This window comes from Myotis daubentonii, chromosome 8 (genome assembly GCF_963259705.1).
Source record: "Myotis daubentonii chromosome 8, mMyoDau2.1, whole genome shotgun sequence".
Taxonomy (NCBI): domain Eukaryota; kingdom Metazoa; phylum Chordata; class Mammalia; order Chiroptera; family Vespertilionidae; genus Myotis; species Myotis daubentonii.
In genome coordinates, this window is record NC_081847.1 from 11,973,242 (window position 1) to 11,991,782 (window position 18,541).

The 18,541-nt window shown below is 55.3% G+C and overlaps 1 protein-coding gene across 1 annotated transcript; it reads left to right on the top strand.

Moving 5' to 3' along the window:
* The first annotated feature begins 393 nt into the window (after nt 1-393).
* Nucleotides 394-16,811, top strand: KCNG1 (potassium voltage-gated channel modifier subfamily G member 1). Its single transcript, XM_059705294.1, has 3 exons — nt 394-679; nt 10,093-10,892; nt 15,522-16,811. Exons 2-3 carry the CDS (start codon nt 10,119-10,121, stop codon nt 16,290-16,292), a joined length of 1,545 nt encoding a protein of 514 aa, XP_059561277.1. The 5' UTR covers nt 394-679; nt 10,093-10,118; the 3' UTR covers nt 16,293-16,811.
* The last annotated feature ends 1,730 nt before the right edge of the window (nt 16,812-18,541 follow it).

The window sequence follows — 18,541 nt, forward strand, 5'->3', positions numbered from 1 at the left end:
ACGGGGGCTGTGCGTGCCCGTGGAGACCCCGCAGCGGTGGCGCCAGGGTCCCGGACCAGAGGCGCCCGCGACCCGCCAGGGAAGGCACCCGCGACCCCGGGGGTTGGAGCGCAGCAGCCCCGAGGCGGTGGAGCGCGGGAACCACGCGGGCCGCCGGCGCGGAGGGGCGGGAGAGGGGGCGCGGTGGCCGGGGGCGCTGCGTGCGTGCGGCCGGCTGAGCCCGGGGGGCCGCGTGGAGCGCTGTCCGTCCGCGAAAAGCGCCGCGAGCTGGACACCCGGACGCCGGGCGCCGGTGCGTGGCCTCGGCCCGGACTGCGGGGCGAGACGGCGCCGCGCGCCTGCCACCGCCCCTCCGCCCGCCCCGCGCTCGGTCCCTCCCTCCGTCCCGCCTCCCGCCCCGCTCCCTCCCTCGGCGGCGGCCGCGCGGTGCTGTGCTCCCGGCGCACACGGAGCCCGGCGGGGACGGCGAGGCAGAGCGGGCGGCCCTGGGTCCGAGTGCGGAGCTGAGCCGGGCCCGGGAGCCGGCGCTTGCCTGCGGCTCCAGGAGACGGCAGGGGAGTCCCGGGAGGCCACCGGCCCCGTGCCGCCGGGGTTCTCGCCCGGGACCCGCGGGCAGCCCGGGGGACAGAGCCGCGGCCCGGCCAACTCCGAGGCGGGGACGCCGCGACGGCAACTTGAGGTGGGAACTTTGCGCGCCGCAGCCTCGCCAGGCGCCACCGAGTCCCGACCGGCCCCCGCGCCTGCAAACTCGGGGATCGTTCGGGGCTCCTCGGCGCCGACCCCAAAACCTGCCGGGGAGGGTGCCTGGGGCGACGGAGGATCTAGGTGCACCTGCGGGGGGCAGGGCGTGGAGCGCGCTCGCCACGGTCACGGTGCGCGACCAGCTGGTGTTTTTCCCGAGGGGGGTCACCAGGGTGCGAAGTGCGGGACCTTCTCCACGGCGGTGACTTGGTGGGGGGGGGGGGGTGAGGGGGGGAGATGATCCTAGAGGAGGCGGAGGTGTCTCACCGCCTTGCGGATCCTGGGAGGAGGGAGTGTTGGGGGAGGTGGATGGGGCGACTGTCACTCGCTCATTCACTCCATCCCTAGGCAGGGAATGGGGCTTCCCACCAGTGGGCTTCATTGAGTCATTCATTAACTCGGCAAGCTTCTAACGAGTGCCTACTGTGTGCTAGGCCATGGGGGTTCCCAGACAACCCTTCACCTGATAGAGAAGGTGGGTGGTCACCGCCTCAGCCTCAGGGTCCCCCTACTCAGGAGGGGCTCAGCCTGGATGGATTGGAGCTTTGGAGTGAGAAAGGAAGGGAGAAAAGTTCATTCACTCATTCGTGGATTGGACAAAGATTGGCTGAGCACCTACTATGCACAGCTCACCCTGCCAAGACTTAGCAACTATTATTTCATTCATTTAACAGTTACTGAGGCCAGCGCTGGGGAGAGAACATGCAAGGAGAAGGATGGGGTGGGGACGGATAGGGCGGAGGGCAGCTGACAGCTAAAGAGAATTAAGACCCAGCCCTCCCTTGAAGAGCCCCCAGCCTGTGGGGTGGCTGTCCCAGCAGCCCCCGTGTGTAGGGCAGAAAGTCACTGGACACGTTGTAGAAGGGCCCTTCCGTGGCCATGGAGTGTGTTCATTCCCCAGGGGAGAAGGCAGTCTGGAACAGGTTCTAGGGTAGAAGGAAGGGTCTTTCAGAGGCTCCTTAGGGGCGGGTGGGAGTGAGGAGGAGGGGTGAGGAACACTGACCTAACATTACAGAGGAAGGCAGGCTCCCACCCATGAGGCCCGTGAGTTAGCTGTCCATTCAGCAGGCATTTTCTTAAACACTTGCTATTCTTATGCACTTGCAGGGTGCCAGGCACCTAAGTCACCCAGGTGGATGAGACAGACCCAGAGATACCCCCCCCCCCCGCCCGCCCACCTTTGCTGACACCTCGAGATAAGTTCAGGGGGAGTGAGAGGAGGGAGCGGGAGCTGATTCATTGCACACTGGGAGGGATAGGGGGAGGCTCCTGCCTCTGTGAATCTGAGCAGAGGTTTGTCACAGGGCGTGTTTGATACCCACACACGTTACTGCAGTCAGAGCCACTATGGGCAGCCTCCCCAGGGAAGGTTTCTCCCTGCTGGAGACCAGCCCCACTGCCGGGCCAGGGGAGGGGCGCATGGCCAGGGTCTGGACTTCTCAGGCTGTGCTGGACCTGAGCTTGACCCCTATGCCCTCTTCCTGGGAGCTCTGCAGAGCACCTGCTGAGGGGGCAGGTGTTGGAAACTTGGGCAGGATGGCCCCTGGGGATGGCCCTCAGCAGCCATTCCCTAGCCCAGCCCTCTCCAGCAGGAAGATGTCTGTTGTGGGACACATTCCAAGCCCACGGGGAACCATGAATGTGCTGGAAACAAGACAGCCTCGATTCCTGCCTGGAGGCTTGAGAACCAGGCTGCCCTGGAGCCGCCTGGGGTCCCACCGCCACCTTGAATTCTCTGCACCAGGCACACAACTGGGCTCTGGCGAGAGGTGAGGGAGTTGCCCCGGGAAGAGAACAGAGACCTGTGTCCTGAGATTCAAGGGATTAACCCTCTGGACCCTGCAGGGTGTCTTGACTACTGGGCCAGCCTTTCTCCACATCCCTTTTCTTGTATGTGATGAAGAGTCAACATTTCCCGTTGTCGAAAGATATAGAGGTCTGGGAAGCCACTCTTGGTTGACTCATTAAACCCAGAAATGGAGTCCCTGAGTGGGAAATGGCGACTGGAAGGGCCACTCCAAGTAGAATTAACAGAAAGGGAGAGGCAAGAAGGTCTAGCTGCAAGCACTCAATCACTGTTGGCCATTTTTATTATAGAGCCGGCTGTGTTTGATTAACAAAATCAGAGCACAGAGTGAACGTGCTACAGATAGGATCTGAGCTGTGCCTCGGATTTTCCCTGCTCTGCGGGCCCTCACGCCAGCGCCTCACGCCTCCCGGGCAGGCAGGCACCTCCATGCTGTCCCTCCTCCCTTCCTCACCTCCCCACCCCGGCTTACCCCACAGACTGCAGCCATCACCCTCGCTGAGGAAGAAGAACTGAGGAGTGATTCAAGCAGGTGGCTCCTTCCTGCTGTCCCAAGGTCTCCGCTGCATCCCCAAGCCTGCTCCCTTGCTTAAGCCTGTGTTCCCAAATTTCACCCAGCAAGGAGACAAATAGAAAGGGCCTTCTGGCTCGCACCCCGAAACACCTCCTGGTGGAAGGCAAATGTGCATTTGGTGGTATTTTGCAGCAGCTGAGTGAGGAGGCTCTAGAGGGCTCTTTTTCTGTCTCTTTTTCTGGGTGTGGGGGGTGAGGGGGGCAGGTGACTCTGGCACACGTACTCATGTGGGGGTAGGTGGGGGGTAGAGGGAAGAGCCCAGCTCCCAGAAAATATACCCCCCTCCCAGGAACTTGGGCCCCAGCTCAAAAGAAGCCGGCCGAGGTTCAGCCTGGTTGGATTACGATGAGGATGGACAGCAGGCAGCTAGGAAAGCTCTCCCCGTGGGTACAGCGTCTCTCGGAGAGATTCGACATGCCAGGACCTGGGCCAGGCTAATGGCTGGACCCATTTTGATTCACGTTTTAATTGGAGATTAATGCGGCATCCCCCAAGTCTGAGTCATCCCAGCCAGGAGCCCTCACCCTGGCCGAGGAAGCCGCCCTGGCAGGGGAAGGGCAGTGTGGAGAGAGCCATGGGCCCCCGGACACCTGCTTGGGATGCGGGAAGGACACAGGTTGGGAGGTGTGGTGTGAGAAGGAACCTCAGGAGCTCGGGGAAGAAACGCTTTTCTTTTAAGAAGTTGCCTTGGAGGCTGTGTTAGTTAGTGACCGTCACAGATTACCACCCATTTCGTGGCTTAAAGCAACACAGATGTATTGTCTTCCAGTGTTTGGAGATCAGAAGTTCAAAGTGGGTCTCTGAGCTTCAAGGGGCTGGCAGGGCTGTGCTCCTTCTGGGGAGGATCCATTTCTTTGCCTTTTCCAGCTTCTAGAAGCTGCCTGCATCCTTGGCCCCTGCCCCGCATCACTCCAACCTCTGCTTCCGTCATCACATTCTGACCCGGACCCTCCTCCCTCCCTCTTACAAAGACCCCTGTGAGTACACAGGGCCCACAGACGACCCAAACCATCTGATCTTCTCCCCATCTCCAGATCCTGCATTGAATCACACCAGCAAAATCTCTTGACGCGTAAGGTAACATAGCCCCAGGTTCCGGGGATGAGGATGTGGACATCTTTGGGGGACCACTATTCTGCCCACCATAGGGGCGTGTCTCACCAGTGTCTGTTACAGATGGTGAGCCAGAGACCCCACCCTCGTGCCTGGCTGGTGCCACAGGAGGGCTTCTGCCCAGAAGCCAAAATGGCCACTCGGAATCTGACAAACGCAGGCATTTTGTTGATTCCTTCCTCTGCTCCTTTGCCAAGTGCACAACAGGAATAAAGATGTTTCCCCCGGCCAGGAGCCACCGCCTGCTTCTCCGCATCCCTAGAGACCATCCGAAAGTTTGTCTGAAGAAAACAGAGCTGAGAGACCCAGGTGGTGGAGACATGCACCCCATGGGAAAGGACCTCTGGCTCGCACCCCAGGACGCCTCCGGGGAGGCAGGGAAATGCAGAGTCAGAGAGATTTGGCTTGGAGTCCCACAGGCTTAGTTTGATTTTGGCTTCATCACTTATTATCAGGGTCCTGAGTTCCCACTTCTCAAAGCCTCAGTTTCCTCATCTGCAAAGTGGGGGCGTTAATGGGACCACCTGCCTCTGAGGGAAGGACGTGGCTCACAGAATTAAGGCTCTTACAAGGGGCCTGGCACTTAGTGTGCGATTGAGGGAGGCTGAGATTGCTGCTGTTATAGTGCCATGACTGTTCAGCGTGCGCGTGCGCTCTGTCTGTCTGTCTGCAGCCCCCCTCCCACTTAGAAGAGAGACAGAGAGCTCTGTCCGAAGGATGAGCATAGGATGGAAGGACGGGGTCCCCTCCTGCTCCCTGCTCCTACCCCACCAAGCTGTGCATCCCCGCCCAAGTCAGACCCTGGCCGCAGAGCGGCCTCATGGTGGGGCTGCCACTCAGAACTGCTTACGGTTTGAATTCCCGTTTGTCTTTGGAAACATGTGCTCGGCCCTCAGGCATTGCTGGTGAACATCCTCCTCCCAAGAGGACAGGAGAGCTCGCATGGGAGCCTCGGTGGATCTGCTGGCTCACACCGGGGAGTTGATCAGGCCGTTCCCCATGCAGTTTTTTCTCTCAAACCAGAGGGTTTCCACATCTCTAGTGAATCTCCCCAAATGTAGGGCCCACAGAGCCTTCCAGAACCCCAAGGACACTGAGAGATTGGGCAAGAGGCTCCCCTCCAAAGCTCCGAGCAGCTCTTGCACCCCAGTCCCTGGGGGATCTCTAGGCGTTCATGGCACCCTCTCTCTCTCTCCCGAGCATTTGTGAGGCTTTCTAAGGGAACCGGTCAAAATGCCCACTCCTGGGTCTCCCGTCCAGCATCTGGGGAAGGTCTGGGAGGGGCTGGGCCATCTGCATCTCCACTGAGCGTCAGGCCCGTCACAACCCAGTGGCTTGGTTGCTCTTCTTCCATTTTTCTTTTTCTTTCTTTCTTTTTTTTTTTCTTTACCTGGATTAAAGCCCAAGGTTGTGTTAACCACACTCTGTCTACTTCTCTCTTCATCCTGGGCCTGGGCTGGGCCATATTATTCGCTGGCCCCTTCCTTGCAGCCCCCATTCCCCACGCTTGTCCCCCTTTCCCTCCCTCCAGGCACCCTCCCCGTGGGTGATATAGATCCCTGCATGTACATGAGTCTTTGTAAAATATGTAATAGTGTGTGTGCTCATTTACATAAATAGCATAGTGCTATAAACTTCTGTTTCTTTTTCCACTCGGCACCATGTTTCCAAGACCTAAACGTGTTGCTAAATCTACATCTAGTTTGTTGCTTCCAATTCCTGTGCCACCTACAGGGGTCCACCATCTGCATCTACCACGACTCCCTTGTCCATCCCCCCAACCCCGCCCCGATGGACACGAGGGGACCTCTTAGCACGACCGGCAACATGGGGTGCACATTCTTGTACCTTGTTCCTCTCTTACATCTGATTCCCCAGAAGTAGATCCTTAGTCAAGGATTTGAGTGCGAATAATTTATTACCGCAGTGTCTGCCAAGACCCCGGTAAACCCAGATCTGAGAAATCTACCCACAGTGGGATTCCTGGGTCACAAGGCAGCAGCCTCCTTCATTTCCCTCCGCCTCCCTGGTGGCTTTCCCAGAGGCGCCCCAGACCACATCCCCCCAGCAGTGGGCTCTGAGGCTCAGACAACGCTGGGTTCAAATCCCACTGGATCAGGTCAAGGAAAGAGTCACCCTTGGCTGGTGGAAGGAGAGATGACAGACTCCTCCCCCCTCCCCCATAGCTTATAATAATACAGCAGGTGTCCATTGCATGTCCGGCATTGGGGCAATCATGTCACTGTGTCATTTGCTTTAGTCTTCACCACAACTCTAGGAGGCGGGAGCTATTCATATCCCCATTTTACAGATGAGGAAACTGAGTCGCAGAGGCAAGACATGTCTTGCCCAGAGTCACAGTGACTGGCCTTGAACCCGCGTCTCCGGATTTCAGAGCCCGTGGGCTCTCTGCTTCCCCAGCTTGGGGTGGTCAGCAAGTTGTCCCTCAAGCTGGAATCCATAGGCCCTCAGAGGTAAAATCACTGTTGTCCATCATGCTCTCGAAGTGACAGACCCAACACCACAGAGAACTTTTAAAAGACCGGGTTTTCTGTGAGGGTGTCAGGCTGGGTGCGAAGTGGCGTTACTTTCCAGAATCAGGACTTGGCGGCCTGTTGGGTTTATGACCTTCACTGGGGACTGTAGAGCCTGGAGCACGTCGAGCCGTCCCCCCACACCCATTGGACTGGGAGCGAGGAGAGGTGTGCCCATTCCTCAGCTAGCACATGCCAGGTGTGGCCCTCTGAGCACGAGTGGCCTGAATGACGTTTGCTTCTCCCTCTTCTCCATCCTGAACCGTCTGCTGAGACAGGATAACTTTTCACACAGGACGCGGAGGCTGTAACTCACAACAGACCCCCGTGGTGAGAGAAAGAAAGGAGTTAACACGCGCTGGGGGAGTTTCCCGCTGGAGGGGACGCTGGGGGCGGGAAGAAGAAATTCCTCAAGAGCAGAGGGGGTGACAGCACCCCGTGTGGGTTTCACAGGAGCCCTCCGGGGCTTGCAGGGCCAGAGGAATGTTCCTTGGCCTCGTCATCATCATTCTCCATCATTCTCGCCAAACAGAATGTCGGATTCCTCTTGTCTTCGGTGGCAAAGACAGCAGCAGAGCTGAAGATGATGGCCGGGGTGTAAAGTGCCTAAAGGGGACGCCTGTCACTCTTGTGTGTGGGGGGAGGGGGGGAGGGGGGAATTATGGCAGCTTTGCCTGAGGAGATGGACTCCAATTTTAGGTCAAGTTAATAGCATTCTCAATACTCTAAAACCAAATCATTTTTATTTCAAGCACAGGTATAACCTGGTCTTTCCAAACCCAATCTGTGAAACTAGCTTTCCCCAAAGGTAAATGAGTGACGAAACCATCACTTTTGAAGGATTCCTGTTAGGAAAGATCTCCTCCCCAAACCCCACCCTGACTCCTATTAAACACTGTTTCTCATCTGAACAGGTGTGTGTGTGTGTGTGTGTGTGTGTGTGTGTGTGTCCGTCCGTTCAGGGTACACATTGACACTCAGGTACTGGAAATGAGTTTCCATGTGGAATTGATGGATTTTGATGGTGCCACGTGCTTCCATGGGGACTAGGTTTGGAGGAGGCATGGTGCTTTTATAAAGCAACTAAAGGCCCAGTGCACGAATTTGTGCAGGGGTGGGGTCCCGCCCGAGCCTGATAGGGCAATTGGGGGTGGGCCAGCAGCTGGGGGAGGGGAGGGGCTGTAGGAGGTTGGGGGCAGGAGGTCGGGGGGGGCCAATTGGGGCCCCATCCGGCGGTTGGCCTCGGCAGTGTGCGTCATAGCGACCGGTGGTTGGGTAGTTCTGGTTGCCTGGCTCTTATATATATAGATTACACTCACCACTTTTCTATAGATTGGCTTAATTCTGGAAACCTCTGTTGCTATGATTTGAGGATCTCAAACTCAAATGCCTACAGGGGCCAGGAAGTAGAGGGGTGTTAGGAAGGCAACAGAGAGTGGGGGGCTGTGGCAGATGGCAGCATGCATGCCCTGCTTAAAGGGGACAGTCATCTCTCAGCTGGAATTTGGGCCAAATGTTGCCAGATAGTCTGGGTTTCAAGAGAAACCAAGAATATGAATTTTTACATAAAATTTTTCATCTTTCAAAATCTTCTCCAAGCCAGGAAAAATATTTGTGAACCAAATTCAGCCCAGGAGCTATGGATGAATAAGCAATGTCATTCTAGCTTGGAGGGTCGGGAAGGAAGGAGTCTACATAAGCTCATACTTTGACCTCAGTTTCTCAGAAGTGCCCTCATCATGTCGGCCTCTCCAGCAGGAAATGTACTCATTTAGCAAACACTTATTTGAGCTCCGATGCTGCTGGGCACAGAGATTAAGAGATGAGTCAAGTACAGTTCTCCCCTCCCCCCATCCTCACCCCCCCCCCCCCCCCGGGAGCAGGGAGCCTAATAAAGAAGCCAGGCTTGCACACAGATAATTCTAAAAATGGGTGATAAGTGCAGTGGAGATAAATGCACTATGAAGGGGGCAGAGGGAGCTCGATTTAGCTGGCAAAGCCAAGAAGGCTTCCTGGAGGAGCAAGCATGCCTGTCTTTGTTCACTCCTGTATCCTCAAGAGGACGTTTGCTGATACGTGAATGAATGTGGCACTGTTATCATAACTGTATTTCTTTGGACATTATCTCTTATTGGTGGCAAATGATATACTTTTCCCATTTATGAGAGCAATATCCCTCCAAGATAAATACAAATAATAATAATCATTGCATACCTACTATGTGCCAGGCACTGTATTAAGTACTCTTCATTGAATCGTCTTGATAGTTCTATGGAGTAGGTCATATGTTTATACCCATTTCTCAGATGAGGACATTAGAACACATGAAGGTTGAGTAACTTGCCCAGGCCATGAGGCTCCAAGTCTATGCTCATAGCCACCACACCAGCGCCTTTCCTCCTCGACACTATGGGCTTTGGGGACCAGATAATTCTCTGTTGTGGGGCCTGGCCTGTGCACTGTAGGGATTTTAGAAGTATCTCTGGCCCCTATCCACTATGCCAGTAACATCCACCAGACATGACAGTCAAAAATGCCTCCAGATATTGCCATGTGTCCCCTGGGGGAGAAATTGGCCCTCGTTGAGAACCACTGGTCTACACTAAACTACCTTTACAAGCTAAATAAATGCAAAAAAAATTGGGGCTAATGTACAAGGAAGTTTTAAGTAAATAATAGTACAGAGGTTGCCTGGCAGCCCAGTGGGACGCCAGCTCCAGGGGCCGGGGACCCTGTCTGATTCTGGGTGCGGCTGTGAATCCGCAGAGCCTACAGCAGTGCCTGGCACACAGCAGCTCTCAGCATACTTCTATAAATGAGGCGGATGTGGAGGAACTGTAACACTTAGGGATGCTGAAGGATGCCGTTGCTATTTTCATTCTTAAGTGAATGTTTTTGTCCACTGGGGCTGCTGTAACCAAATACCTGAACTGGGTGGCTCACAAACAGACATTTATTGCTCACAGTTCGGGGTGAGGAGGGGAGGTGAAGTCTGAGATCAGGCCACCGGCCTGGTGGGGTTCTGATGAGGACTCTCTTCCTGGCTTGTAGCTGATGCCCCCTTACTGGGCACTCACAGGGTGGAGGGGCAGGGCTCCTTATAAGGGCACTAATCCCATCATGAGGGCCCCACCCCCATGGCCTCATCTAAACCTAGTCACCGCCCCAAGGCCCCACCTCGAAAATGGTCCCACTGGGGTTAGGGCTTCTCCCTATGAATTTGGCGGACACAATTCAGTCCACAGCAGCAAATAATGACAGGATCAGCATTGTCAGCTGAGACTCGGGAGTCACTGAGGGTCTCTCCTCTCTTCTTCCCCCAGGCCAGAGAGGGATGTGAAGACTCAAAATGACCCTCTTACCAGGAGACAATTCCGATTACGACTACAGCGCCCTGAGCTGCACCTCCGACGCCTCCTCCCACCCGGCTTTCTTCCCGCAGAGTCAGTCACTCAAGGGCGTCTTCTACCGCCGGGCCCAGCGGCTGCGGCCTCAGGATGAGCCCCGCCAGGCTGGCCTGCCTGAGGACCGCCGGAGGCGGATCATCATCAATGTGGGTGGCATCAAGTACTCACTGCCCTGGACCACGCTCGAGGAGTTCCCGATGACGCGGCTGGGCCAGCTCAAGGCCTGCACCAACTTTGACGACATCCTCAACGTGTGCGATGACTACGATGTCACCTGCAACGAGTTCTTCTTCGACCGCAACCCGGGGGCCTTCGGCACCATCCTGACCTTCCTGCGGGCGGGCAAGCTGCGGCTGCTGCGTGAGATGTGTGCCCTGTCCTTCCAGGAGGAGCTGCTGTACTGGGGCATCGCCGAGGACCACCTGGACGGCTGCTGCAAACGCCGCTACCTGCAGAAGATGGAGGAGTTTGCCGAGATGGTAGAGCGGGAGGATGAGGAAGACCCGCTGGACAGTGACAGCCAGGACAGTGAAGGCCTGGCGGAGGGTGATGGCCACCGGGGCCACTGCATGCGGAGGCTGCGTGACATGGTGGAGAGGCCGCACTCGGGGCTGCCAGGCAAGGTGTTTGCCTGCCTGTCAGTGCTCTTTGTCACCATCACCGCTGTCAATCTCTCCATCAGCACCTTGCCCAGCTTGAGGGAGGAGGAGGAGCAGGTAAGAACCCACAACTGTATGCAGGGAGACTTGCTGCATAGGGGACGGTCACTCAGGACAGGAGACAAAGCTGTCTGCTAGGCCACCTCCTCTCAAAAGTCCACAGCTTTCACAGTGTCACCTCCTCCAGGAGGCCTTCCCTGACTGCGCTGGCTGAGGATTATCCTCCCTCCTTCCTGACAGTATGTCATCCTCCTCCACATTCAAATAAGGGCTCCCTACCTGTCCCGGTCTAGGCCCTGTGCCCCCAGTGTCTTATAGTATAGCAGTGTCCAGCACCACAAGGCACTCCAGCACTCTCTGTTGGATGAATGAATGAGTGAATAAATGGATGGCATGATGTATGATGTGCTTGGCCTGAAGCACATGACACATCATCATTTATTTCACCGACTTAAGTCCTTTCTCAACCTTCTGAGTTCCCTTGTATAAAAATATCCCAGAAATGTAACTTCTGTGGTAGGGATGCGTGTGTGCGCATGTCTTCAAATAGTGAGCGTTTCTTTGTGTTAAATAAGTGACTGCGTGTAGAGGGTTTACTCCAGAAGCTGGCACAGGGCGTGCTCCATTCTCAGGGCTACCACTTAGCAGGGGAGCCAGGGGCCGCTGCAGCCCTGCCTGCATCCAATCTGACAGAGACTCTTCCAGCATCCCTGGACCCTGTACCCTGTACCCTGTACCCTGTACAGGTGTGCTCTCAGCCACATGACACATGAGAACACTGAGGCCCAGCAGCTTGCCCAGACCCAGGTCTGACCGAGTCCAAATTCCGTGTTCTTAAATGTGGAACTATGGGTTCCACATGGAGCCTGAGTCCTCAGATAGCCCACAAAGGTGGGTCATGGGCTGCACTCCCCAAAATTTTGACTTGGTCCCCAACATTTACTTATTTTTAATACATATTTTTATTGATTTCAGAGAGGAAGGGGAAGGAAGGGAGAGATAGAAACATTAATGATGAAAGAGAATCATTGATCGGCTGCCTCCTGCACGCCCCACACTAGGGATCGAGCCCGCAACCCAGGCATGTGCCTTTGACCGGAATCGAACCCAGGACCCTTCAGTCCGTAGACTGATGCTCTATCCACTGAGCCAAACCGGCTAGGGCCCCAACATTTAAAAGTAAGGCATTTTTTCATTTAAAAATTCAAACTCCCAGCTCCTGTTAAAAATCTGTATGATGGGGCCTGCTGGTCTGCCACCCCACACAGCCGCTCTCAGTGGGAGCTGAGTCCCCGGGGCATCTGCTCCCCAGTTCAGCCTCCTTCTGCGTGAGTCCCTTGGGCCTTTGAGTCAGGACCCCTTCCCCCACACATAGGGTTTCTGGGTGTAAGTTTCAAGACAGACAGAAAGGTTTAGACAGGTATAAATTGTATAGGCATTGGAGAAGTAGGTTTGGCAGTATGAACTTAATCCAAATATCAGGCCAGCCAGCATTTGTTGAGCACTGGCTGTGTACCCTGATGGAGAACTAGAACTACTCACCATGTGAGGTTTTCCACATGCATGCATTATGGAAGAAGTAGCAATACTTTTGCATTTATAACCCACAGAGGATATCTGGCACTTCTTTATATATTGAATTTTATTTTATTAGTTCTTTATTCTCTAGAGAAAGAGGAAGGGAGAGGGAGAGAGAGAGAGAAACATCGATGTGAGTGTTAAACATCAATCAGCTGCCTCCTGCACACACACACACACACACACACACACACACACACACACTTACACACCAACCAAGAATCCAGCCCACAACCCAGGCAGGTGCCCTGACCCAGAAGCACACTGACAACCTTTCAGTGCGCAGGACGACACCCGGCCAACTGAGCCACACCAGCCAGGGCTATATACGTTGAATTTTAAAAACAAGTGTTGCAACAACAGCACTCACCCCGTAAAATTAACTATGGATAGGCATAAGGGGTACTGATGAAGAGGGCAGGACAGGAGCCAGACGGCCTAAATTTACATCTGATTTCCTCCACTCTGGTTGTGTATCTGTAGGCAGGTTACTGCACCTCTCTGTGCCTCAGTTTCCTCACCTACCAAAAAAAAAAAAAGGCAGAGAAAATGCTCATCATTTGAGACCTGTCTGGAAGTAGGTGTACTTAGATTAGTATAGATTTTATTTCAGCTCCAACATATGTGACCCTGATTTCATCAGGAAAATACTAATGAAGCCACTGTTTTATTCAACTTCTGAAACTTGCTTTTTAAAAAGTAGTACTTAGCCTTTCTCATGATTCAGTGACAGTACTATTCTCTGACTTCATTTGGGGAGCAGTGGGGCTCACTGCTTCAGTTCCTCCTTGAGGACCATTTGTATGTCTATGTATTCAGGCACCACAGGGAGGCAGGGTGGCCAGGACCCATCTTCCAGCCTCAAGGAGCTTCAAGGCCAATGGAGGGAGGACAGTGACACCCCTGTGACCATACATGTGAGAGCAAGGAGTCTGAGACCTCAGAGCCCCCAAGTATGAGTTCATCTCTCCAGCCTCTAACGCAGTGGTTTTCAGCCTTGGGCTGCACATTAGAATCACCTGGGAATCTTGTTAAAATCCTGATTTCTGGGCCTCATCCTCCGGAAATTCTGTTTCTTTGTTACTAATGTTGTGGCCCCACCCCATAACAAAAACACAGAATTTCCAGAGGATGGGGCCCAGAAATCAGGATTTTAAGTAGATTCCCAGGTGATTCTAATGTGCAGCCAAGGTTGAGAACCACTGCTCCAACGTATTTCTAGAGAGAGAGCTATTAGAGCAGGACTCGCAGAGCCCAGCTGTGCCCAGGGACCACAGGGTGCCCCAGGCTACAGCCATCAGTGCCTTCCTCTCTGCCAAAAGGCCCCTTTGAACTTGAGGTCACCACCATCCAGTCATATTCCAGAGAGACCAGCTGGCAGCCCGCCTGCCAAAGGCAGCAGCACGCAGGTGTATGTGAGAGGCCGATGGAGTGTTTTCCTTGTGCTGACTTATCACAACATTTAAAATCCAGGAGGTTTCATGGAAAACTCCAGATTTCCAGCCTTTCTCCGATGAGGCTGTCTCAAGCCTGAATTAGTGGCTCAGGGCAGCGATCAAGGGGTGGACGTGATGGCCATGCTCTCCGGCAGCCTCCACCCCAAATGGCTCAGCTCCCCCATTTCCTCTGCCCGCCTGGCCTTGAGTTGCCCCCCTCCCCCCGTCCGAACGCCATTCCAGTGCTCTTCCGTCCAGCAGGTAACATATGAGCTGCTCACCTGCAGCGCGCCGGGCCTTTTCAAGTGGACAAACTGCCCCATCCTTGGGGTTACAGTCTGTTGGGACAGAGAGGAGGGGGCAGAGACAGACAATAAACATGATAAATAAGTAACTTAAAGGCATATTCAAAGATGGTAAGCACGATGACTAAATGGAGCGGGATAAGGGGAACCGGGTATAGGACAAAGGGAGAGGGTGATTTTTAAACAAGGGGTCACCAAGGCCTCCCTGGGAAGGTGATATTGAAGCAAAGAGCTGGAGGCAGGAGGGCAGAGCCATGTGGGTGTCTGGGGAAGAGGAATCCTGCTGGGGGGTGAGTCTGGGCTGGCGGAGGGGCAGTGAGGAGACCCGCGAGGCGGGAGCAGGTGAGTGAGGCGGGCAAGGGCGAGGAAGCGCGGGGTGGCAGCTGCCACGTGTGTCCTGGGAGACGTGCACTGTCCCTCTGAGTCATGGGGGCTGCGGACCCAGGAGGGCCAGGATCTGACTCCTGGGCTCAGGGTCCCTCTGGCTATGTGTGCTAAATGGATTGTAGGCCAAGGGAGCCCAGGGAGGGGGTGCCCACCCTGTCCAGGTGAGAGAGGATGGTGGCTAGACGAGGGTTGGGGCCGTGGACATGCTGAGAAGTGGTTAGATTCTGGAATCATTTTAAATAAAGAGCCGACGGGATTTCCTGAGGATGACATGGGAGGTGTCAGGACAAGGCTAAGTCTCCTGTCCTGAGCAAAATGGGAAAGGTGGAATCGCTGTTTGCTAATCGGGGGAACGACAGGCAGGCTGGTGAAAGCAGGAGCCCAAAGAAACTAGATCCTTTTTAATTTTTATTGAATTTACAGGGGTGACATTTGTTAACAAATTACACAGGTTTCAAGTGTACAGCTCTACAAAGAAACTAGATCGTAATTGTTCTCACCACAAAAAAAGAAATGATAATTGTGTGGCATGACAGAGGTGTCCGCTCTATGGCAGTAACCATGTTGCAATGTGTAGATGCATCAGTCAGCACATGGACACCTTAAACTTACATGTTAATTATACTTCCCCAAAAATAAATGTTTAAAACAATCAGGAGCTGGATTGGGACATGAGGAGTTTGTGACTCCCATCAAACACCGAGAGGTGACATCAAGGAGGCAGCCCAGCCCATCTGGGCTCTGAAGTTCAGGGGCGAGGTCTGGGCTAAAGAGAGAGAGATGGTCAGCATCGAGATGACACCTCAAGCCCTAGCGATCGCCCAGGAGGTGCGCATAACTAGGCAGAGGCCCCAGGGCCGTATGACACGGGCAAGGGCCGGCGGGGGGTCATCCAGGTAGCACAGCGCCCTGCCCAGGGCCAAACTCCGTCCTCCTCCTGGTGGGACCGCTGACTCTCCCGGGCCTCTCCCCTCCCCCAGGGCCAGTGCTCCCAGATGTGCCACAACGTCTTCATCGTGGAGTCGGTGTGTGTGGGCTGGTTCTCGCTCGAGTTCCTCCTGCGGTTCATCCAGGCGCCCAGCAAGTTCGCCTTCCTGCGGAGCCCGCTGACCCTGATCGACCTGGTGGCCATCCTGCCCTACTACATCACCTTGCTGGTGGACGGTGCGGCCTCCGGCCGCCGCAAGCCGGGCGCCGGCAACAGCTACCTGGACAAGGTGGGGCTGGCGCTGCGGGTCCTGCGCGCGCTGCGCATCCTGTACGTCATGCGCCTGGCCCGCCACTCCCTGGGGCTGCAGACGCTGGGGCTCACCGCCCGCCGCTGCACCCGGGAGTTCGGGCTTCTGCTGCTCTTCCTCTGCGTGGCCATCGCCCTCTTTGCCCCCCTCCTCTACGTCATCGAGAACGAGATGGCCGACAGCCCCGAGTTCACCAGCATCCCCGCCTGCTACTGGTGGGCGGTCATCACCATGACAACGGTGGGCTATGGAGACATGGTACCCAGGAGCACGCCCGGCCAGGTGGTGGCGCTCAGCAGCATCCTTAGCGGCATCCTCCTCATGGCCTTCCCGGTGACCTCCATCTTCCACACCTTCTCCCGCTCCTACCTGGAGCTCAAGCAGGAGCAGGAGCGGGTGATGTTCCGGAGGGCCCAGTTCCTCATCAAAACCAAGTCGCAGCTGAGCGGCCTGTCCCAGGACAGTGACATCTTGTTCGGAAGTGCCTCCTCGGACACCAGAGACAAGAACTGAGCCTGGAGCCCACCACCGCCACCCCCGGGACCCCCAGCCCCGCCTGCGGCTTGACGCTATCGCCATCACTGCAGACGCCTTCTACGGCTCATGCCAATTCTGAACGTGGCCCTGGCCTGGGACTGACCCCGTGCACGCCCCCGGGAGGATGTTCACAACATCCCAGAAGGGCCCCTGCCCTCTCAGCCAGCCGAGCTGGTCCCAGCACACAGCGTGACCGTCCCCGCCCGACCCAGCCCTCCAGCCTGTGTCCCTCGATAAGGAGATGGCGTGTTCTTTCCGCCATGTAAATAGCCCGCCCAGCAAAGACCTGCTTTACGGGTGTGCCTGGAGAAAAATTATACAATCCGCCGCAGCCGCGTGTCTGTCTTCACCGTGGATCACACGCAATTAAAGCAGTGGTTCTCAACCGTGGCTGCACATTAGAATCACCTGGGAATCTTGTTAAAATCCTGATTTCTGGGCCTCGTCCTCCGGAAATTCTGTTTCTTTGTTATGGGGTGGGGCCACAACATTAGTAACAAGGAAACAGAATTTCCGGAGGATGAGGCCCCTGCTTCCGTGACTCACGCCTGAAAAGTAAGTTTTCCGACCCATTGTGGCCCTCGAGTCAAAAAGTTTGCCCACCCCTGCTCTAAAGCAAACCTGGTCACTGGCTGCCCCGCTAGACCCACCACGGGCCGTCATCACGTGGGGAATAAAATACCGGCTCTTCCACAAAATAACGACTGCTGCGCATGGGCCACAAAGTTTCAATCGCACTGTATGTGCGCGCCCGCACGTGGTATTTTATGGAAGAGCCACACTCAAGGGGCCAAAGAGCCGCATGTGGCTCGCGAGCCACAGTTTGCCGAGGGCCGACTTAGCCCATTGCCATCTCAGAGCCTTCACACCTGTGATCCCTCTGCAGGGACTGCCCTTCCCATAGAACACTGCGTGGCTGGCTCCTTCCCATCACTCCCCTGACCACATGCCTAAAGAGTCCACTCCAGCACCTCCACCACCACCACTCTCCCTCCAAACCTGCTTGATCTTTTTCACCCACTCATCAATCTCTCAAATTGCCTGATTAATTTCTCTGCTGCTCGCGTATGGTCCGTTTCCAGCAGGCGGAGGCCAGTGCTGTGCTGGCAGAAACTCAGCCACATGGCTCACCCCCAGCACCCAGCACAGGGCCTGGCACCTAGTAGGTGCTCAATCAATACTTGTTGGTTGAATGAATGACTGAATGAATGAAAACTGAAGGGAAACCGAAAAGAGGGCCAGGAAGTAGAAAGGCATCTGTTTTTGACATTGGATGCTGGGCCTCTGAGCACCTCTCTCTCTCTCTCCCTGGGGCCCGGGGAGGGGGGGCACCTCAGTGCACTATCACAATATACAGGCAGTGATGCAGAGTGGAAATATCATTCGAGACGCGAGGGCCTTGTTAAAGGCTCCCCTGACACCTGCTTCCATGACTCACGCCTGAAAAGTAAGTTTTCCGACTAATTAGCTCTACCTTCCCGGCCCGGGGAGTGTCAGAGCGATCGGCACTGCCGTCGTGCTAATAACACGTTAGATTTATGGAATGACCTTTTTTTTCTCCTCCAAAGCGGCTGTGAGAGACAGGGACAACTGAAAATGCTAAGTAGAACGTGACACAGAAAGAGGTATAAAATGAAGCCCTTTAAAAGTCAAGGGGATGGAAAGCAAATACCATTTGGTGGGGGGGAGGAGAAGCTGGGACAGCGCAAGGAGGAGACACCCTCCCCACCCCCACCCCCCACTGAGGACAGAGGCTGCAGCTGGCTGTGCAGGGAGGAGCAGGGGTCACTGTGGCTCGCAATCCCTGGCGCCTTGCGAAGATTCTGACTGAAGCTGGTGGCTGAGGCAGAGGCCCAGACTTGGGCACCTCTCGGGACCTCCGTTGAGGGTCAGAGGGGCTCTAGATACTGACTTGCACATGCAGAGTGAGGCTCAAAGGCCCTTGGTCCTAATTAAGAACCAGGAGGCCTCAGACAGCTAACTAGCCACTTCTAGGACCCTGACCAAATTGATGATCATGGCTTTTCCACATTTTTTTAATGATGTGAAATCAGATGCAGAAAGCCCGGCTACACATCGGGTCGAATAAGGGCTATTGCGCTTGAAGTGTGGGCCACTGCCCCTTGCCCTGCCGTAAGGGGGCCTCTCCTTTGACCCTGTACAGCCGGGTCTAACTCCATACAGCCGGGACGGTGTGTGAAAGTCACTGCACTAAGGGAAACAGC

Coding starts and splice junctions, on each gene's coding strand:
- KCNG1 (XM_059705294.1), top strand. CDS start 10,119: ATGACCCTCTTACCAGGAGACAATTCCGATTACGACTACAGCGCCCTG. Junction 10,893..15,521: donor TGAGGGAGGAGGAGGAGCAG/GTAAGAACCCAC, acceptor CCCCTCCCCCAG/GGCCAGTGCTCCCAGATGTG.